Source organism: Bison bison, unplaced genomic scaffold (assembly GCF_000754665.1).
Source record: "Bison bison bison isolate TAMUID 2011002044 unplaced genomic scaffold, Bison_UMD1.0 scf7180017864353, whole genome shotgun sequence".
NCBI classification, from domain to species: domain Eukaryota; kingdom Metazoa; phylum Chordata; class Mammalia; order Artiodactyla; family Bovidae; genus Bison; species Bison bison.
This window is the reverse complement of record NW_011494925.1, coordinates 6,968,810-6,975,559: the sequence shown is the minus strand read 5'-3', so window position 1 is coordinate 6,975,559 and position 6,750 is coordinate 6,968,810. Positions and strand designations below refer to the sequence as shown.

The following is a 6,750-nucleotide window of genomic DNA, read 5'->3' as shown; positions in this document are numbered from 1 at the left end:
AAACCATATGTATGGTTTCATGTATGGATGTGAGAGTTGGACTATAAAGAAAGCTGAGTGCCAAAGAATTGATGCTTTTGAACTGTGGTGTTGGAGAAGACTTTTGAGAGTCCCTTGGACTGCAAGGAGATCCAACCAGTGCATCCTCAAGGAAATCAGTCCTGAATATTCATTGGAAGGACTGATGCTGAAGCTGAAACTTCAATACTTTAGCCACCTGATGCGAAGAGCTGACTCATTTGAAAAGACCCTGATGCTGGGAAAGATTGAAGGCGGGAGGAGAAGGGCACAACAGAGGATGACATGGTTGGATGGAATCACTGACTCAATGGACATGAGTTTGAGTAAACTCGGGAGTTGGTGATGGTCAGGGAGGCCGGGTGTGCTGCAGTCCATGGGGTTGCAAAGAGTCGGACACGACTAAATGACTGAACTGAACTGAACTGGAGTTGATTTAAAGTATGGGCGTGTGGAGTGTGTGTAGGTTACATTCAAATATTGCAGCATTTTATGTAAGGGACTTGACCTTCTTAGGATTCTGCTGAAATAAAGGTAGGACTGTGCTCACCACTTTTCAAAGCCTTTTTACTCTGTGGATATTGTCCTCTGATGAATAAAATTAAGTTTTTAAGAATTCTAGTGTGTTTTTTATTTTGTTACCTGTGCATTTTGTGTCATATCAAGAAATCATCACCAAACCCGGTGTCCTGAAACTTTCACCCTATGTTTTTGCCCAAGAATTTTATAGTTGTATGTGTTATATTTAGGCCATGGATCCATTTTGAGTTAATTTTTTATAATGGTGTTAGGGAAGGGTCCAACTTCAATATGACAAAACCATTTTATTTTTTAATTTTCTATTTTTACTTTCCCGTTAGATCAGATCAGACAAGTTTCCTCTAAATGAAGGAATTAACTGGCACAATTCATTGCCATATAATTCTTGGTATAATTACCAGAAATTGAAAAAGTGAATGGCTTTAATGACTGGGCAATAAATCTTCCAAGTCACATATTTTCCTAATCTGTTTTCAGCAAACTTGAATGTGGTCCTAATTGAATTGTCGTCTAATGGACTGTTTGAAATAATTCTAATCATAGGCTGCTCTATGGATATTTCTGGCATAAGACTTGGTGAGACTCACAGGCTGAGCATCTTTGTGCCTTCAGAGCTCTCACTGCTGTGTCCTCCTGTCACATGAAAAGCCTCTCAGTACCAACACCATGACGACGAGAAGCCCCAGAAGAATCAGTGCAAGCCGTGCCACATTCAGCAATCGATACTTCTCATTAAACTAAAGACTTTTTAAATGTTTACTTTGGAAGGCTAATAATCATTTGTCAAATCTTATAACTATGTTCCAATTTGATTTAATAATTGCAAAGACTCAATCTAGAAATTTTTTTACTGGAAAAATCTATTTTTTTACATTACTTGATTTATAAATGTGATAAAATACACATGCATAAAATTTACTATCTCAGCCACTTTGTAGCATATAGTTCGAAGTGAAGTGAAAGTCACTCAATCACGTCGACTCTCTGCAACCCCATGGACTGTAGTCGGCCAAGCCCCTCTGTCCATGGAATTCTCCAGGCAAGACTACTGGAGTGGGTAGCCTTTCCCTTCTCCAGGGTATCTTCCCCACCCAAGGATAGAACCCAGGTCTCCCGCGTTGCGGGCAGATTCTTTACCAGCTGAGCCACAGGGAAGCCCGTGTACAGTTTAGTAGTGTTAGTTACATTCACATTGTAGTGCATCTACTCCAGAACACTTTCCATTTTTCAAAACTAAAACTCTATTCCCAATAGAAACAACTTTGAAATATTTTCACAAAGAGAGACTTAGCCTCAAGGGTAATGTTTAACTTCAATTTATCTAATTTTATTGTAGAGGAGAGTGATAGGGTAACCAAGCATAAATTATTAGGATAAAATATCAGGATTAGCACTTACAAATAAGGTCTATGGGGATAGCATGGAAAACGTTTACTGTTTTTCCCTTTTTTTTTTTAATTGCTTTTGTTTAAAATTTGATCGCCTTAACTACTGTAAACATAGCCTATTTTTGTGCTTAAAATACTGAATGGAAAACTCCATTGTGTGTTGCTTTGGACATATTTGGTCAAATGTGTGTTAATTTGGCTGTAAAGGCATTTAAAGCAAACAAACAAAAAAAAGCTGTGAAAATGGCCTTGGAGCATTATCTTTAGTTACTTGAAGAGTTTCTAGTTTTTTTTAAAGTACAGTTTATGTTAAGATAATTTTTATTAATTTAGAGAAGACAATCGATGTCTGTGAGAAAACGGACTTTCTTTTGGATTTTCTTTTTGTGGTCATTGTAAGTGATTGCTTTTTCCTTTTATTAGTTTCACATTCTTCCTTTGTTCTAAAACTTAGACTGACATCTAGCTTTGACAATCATAGTATGTTTTATTTTCCTGAGGGGGGAATAATTTATAATGCTGTTTAGTTTTGTACTATTGGTGTGTTGGTGAATTTTTAAACTGTGTGCTAACTGCAATGAATTATATGAACTGAGAAAAAAAAAATATATATATATGAGGATTAAATTCTTCTGGGGCAGTGCAATGGAAACCAGAGATCAAAGAGAAACAACCTTGTTGGATTTTTTGATTGTTATAAAAGAGCTCGTTCATTCTATTTTAAAATGCATGATGGTAGTATCAAATGACTATGGCATTTAGATTTCATTGACTATATTTAAAAGATCATATGATAAAATATTTACTTTTAAATAAAATATTTACAGCTTGCTGGAAATTAGGGCTTCCCTCGTGGCTCAAACAGTAAAGAATCCACCTGCAATGCGGGAGACCTGAGTTCTATCCCTGGGTTACGAAGGTCCCCTGGAGGAGGGCATGGCAACTCAGTCCAGTATTCTTGCCTGGAGAATCCCTTGGACAGAGAAGCATGGCGGGCTACAGTCCATGGGGTCATAACGAGTCAGACACGACTGAGGACTAAGCACAGCACAGCTGGAAATTATATCCTTTGCAACTATTTATTTTTATTATGAAAAATTTAGATGCCAACTTAAAGGTGTATTATCCCTTTTATACTAGTAGGTTTTTCCAAAATTCTTGACGGGATATGTCACATGTGAAGACCACAGCATTAGGGGAGAGGGATCCCTATGGAATACTGAACCAAAATTGAAATTCACTGGAGACTCACATCCTAACGTATTCAGTATCTCACTGTGGACAGTGTCTCCACAGCAGGACTCATGAAAGGGTAGCCGCTGAGCTTCACCCCTTCGTCTGTTACATTATTCCATAATCAACCTGTAAAACAGCTACCAATTTCAAGGAAAGTTTTAAGAAAAACTTGCATTACTGTGCCTGGCCTAGGTTAGGAAGTAAGTTACACAACTGTATCAAAAGTTTATCTTTCCCTCCCAGCACCACAGAGTAAAAGACAGAATGGGAGGAGAGGTTTACAAATCATGTATCTGATAATGAATTATATGCATATACATATATATAGAGAGAGAGAGAGAAATCTATACATATGTAGAGAGAGAGAAAAAGCAAAAGCACAGCGGTGGTTGCAGGGTCAGGGAGCCAGGAAATGGTAGTTACTGCTTGATGGGAGCAGAGTTTTAGTTTAGTGAAAATGAGGCAAGTGTTGATAAAAACTAATTGCTCTGGAAATTAGCATATGTGAAATATCAAACAGGAAAGATGATGGGTGACTGTTATTGAAATAAACATCATGACGTGACTGGATAACTGATTATGAAAGAAATCACATTAAACTTGTGTTGTCTGCTTGATCTCGTGTCTTGAAAAAGTTTTGCCAGCCTAGGATGTCTCCCTGTGTGTAAGAGGGGGTGTGCCTTGCTCCCTGGCAGCCTGGCAGCCTGCTCATGTGAGCGTGCTTGGAGAAAATATTGAGAAGTAACGGGGAGAGGGCAAGGGGATGGAGGAGAGCGCGCCTCTGGACCTTAGCGTGTGGAGCAGGCTTTACTTTAATTAGCCACTGAAGGTGGCTTTTCCCAAACTTGAAGTTTTTTATTCCAGGGGCAATGAAGAATAGTGTTTTCCTTTGCTTTTTAAAAGGGAAATGGGATCTGAGACTGTTTCTCAGAGATCTGTGTAAGTTGAGGTCTGGTGATATTCCCTTTAAGTCAGTGGTTTTATCTGCGTGATTCCCAGACCAGCAGCATCAGCTTCTCCTGGGAACTTGTGAAAAATGCACATTCTTGGGCTGCATTCCAAATTAGCCAGTTCCAGAACTCGGAGGTCCTCCATGACTGATGCCTCCCCAAATTTTAGAGCCACTCACACCTGCATGGTTTGAGTTGCATTGCCCTTGTAGTTGACATGTCTAGGTGATGTAACTGTTAGTTTTATGTAAACATTAGACATTTCATTTTTGTGTTTTTTGGAACCAATGTAATTAGTTTTCAGTTATATAGAAGAGCACAAAGTCTGTCCTGCCTGATGAATAAAGTTCCCTTTTGCCAAGTGAGGAACAACAGCGTGTCCTAATCCAGCGGCCTCAGGCCAAACAAACAGGCGGTGTCCTTAGATCGCTGGACAGGTCAGCCTGCGGGAGGTGACCTAGGGTACGCCTAGCAGGTGGCCTGGAGGTCTGCAGGCAACGCCGTGGGCATTTGAGCCAGAGCCAGGGGCTGACAGGAAAGAGGTGGGCCCGGCTGTTTCCCAGAGCAGGGCCGAGCTGCATCTTTTTTAAAGGGACCTGCTCTGTCTTTTTAGCCAGAACCCATGCTCCTGCCTCCCAGAGGTTTGTGAAGCATGGTTTTCACCAGGTTCTTTTCTTCTTTCAATTTTGCTGCCACTTCTGATCCTTTTGAAGTGCAGCCATTTGGTGTTTTTAAAATGCAAATCATATCCAGTCATTTCCTTCCTTAATATTAAAAATGCCCAGGACTTCCCATTCCCCTTAGGGGAGAGTTCAGAAGTTGCAGCTGGCCTTTGCTTCACTCACGCCTCTGAGTGTCTGATGGCTGTCGGGGGCTGTGCAGACAGTGTGGCCCAGCCTGGGGATGCTCCAGGGTCCCCAGTGAGGGAGGGGCCCCCACCCTACAGCCTGAGCTGCGCACCTCTCCTGGGGTCCGCAGGACAGGGGTCCATGCACATGAACTGTTCCCCCACACTGCCGTCTCCCTTCTCTCGAAGCTCCACGAGGACTGGGGTGCTGATGCAGCCATGTCCAGGCCTCCGGGAGGCCCGGTCATGACGCCTCTTCTCCGATGCCGGTCCCTGCTGTTCACATGCCCACTATCTGTTTCCTCCTAGTTTGGAGCCGAGTTCCGAAGGTTCTCTCTGGACCGCCAGAAGCCTGGGAGGTTCGAAGACTTCTACAAGCTCGTCGTGCACACCCACCACATCGCCAACACCGAGGTGACCATTGGCTATGCAGACGTGCATGGCGACCTGCTGCCCATCAACAACGATGACAACTTCTGCAAGGCCGTCTCCAGCGCAAACCCCCTGCTCAGGGTTTTCATCCAGAAACGAGGTACTCAAGAGACTGAGCCCATGCTCCTGCTTGGCGCTCATTTAAAAAATAAATACACTTTCCAGTTTCGTCTGTCATTTCAGAACCATGTTATTCTGATTTCTTTTTTTTATTTATTTTTTAATTGGAGGAAAATTGCTTTACAATGCTGTGTGGTTACTGCCGTACAACAACACAAATTATATATATATCCCCTCCACCCATCCCACTTACTCTGTTTTCTAGCCTTTGATGAGAGACTAAAGAAATTAAGATCTGTTTGGTCAACATTAATTTCTTAGAAAACATTCTTAATAATATTTAAACTGCATTTTCCACCTGAAATTGTGTTGACTCATGATTTTTAAATACTGAGAGAAAATGACATTGATATTTTCAGTATTTTAACCGGAGTCATTAGCCAGTAACCCAAGAATTAAAGTAAAGGTTGTTAGTATATGTTTTCCACTGTCTTTTTAGGGTTGGGGAAAAATGTAAACTTTAGATTATAACTTTGGTTGGTTTTTAGCTCTGAAGGCCTGTAACAGCAGTATAACTTTATGTGAAAATAAATCACTAACACAGGTTAATGACTGAGGTGGGGGCATTCCGGTGGATTTACTCCTCAAAGCTGCACATTAGACTTGTTTTCTTGTCTCTGGACTTGGGAGAACCTTAACAATTCTAAATACCGTCCTGGAGAGAAGGACACTAGCAGGGGAGGCCTGGCGTGGGGAAAGGGCTCTTTCCAATTCCCGTGGGGTGACTGTCCCTCCTTCCCTGAGGGGCCTCTGCGCCGCCCTGGGGGAGCAGTGTGGTGGGCGGGGGCACCTCTCACAGTGTTCTCTGCTGCGGACTCTGCCGTCTGGGGAGGAGGGAGACTGGCCTTAGTCCCTGGGGCTGTGGGCTCTTCCCACCGGAAGCAGCAGCAGTGTGCGGGCGGAAGGCCCAGACGCGGAGCCCAGAGCTGCTGGCATGGGGCCGGGGACCTGGTTCTCTCTCCTCCACTTGAGTCCCTGCTTGACTGACGGTGTTCTTACATCGCTCGCCACCAGTTGTCCTGTGGCGAGGGGGCCACACATGCAGAGCGCGCTGAGCATCGGCCAGGGCCTCCTGTGTGCGGTGTTGGAGGGGACGTGGAGGAGGGCCCGCAGGGGGGCCGCTGACCTCACCTCGATCTGGTTCTCTGGCACCAGATCAGAAGCGCTGCATCTGCGGCCCTGGCTGAGCCAGTGTGTCCTGCTGCTGGTCCCGGAAAGT

At 43.2% G+C, this 6,750-nt stretch overlaps 1 protein-coding gene across 1 annotated transcript in view; it reads left to right on the top strand.

The window, feature by feature from the left end:
- Positions 1–6,750, top strand: part of PARD6G (par-6 family cell polarity regulator gamma) — an 80,432-nt gene that overhangs the window by 36,742 nt on the left and 36,940 nt on the right. The window contains exons 3-4 of the mRNA XM_010855098.1: positions 4,746–4,773; positions 5,289–5,511. Coding sequence (XP_010853400.1) covers positions 4,746–4,773; positions 5,289–5,511 — 251 coding nt within the window. The remainder of the gene's footprint in view (positions 1–4,745; positions 4,774–5,288; positions 5,512–6,750) is intronic.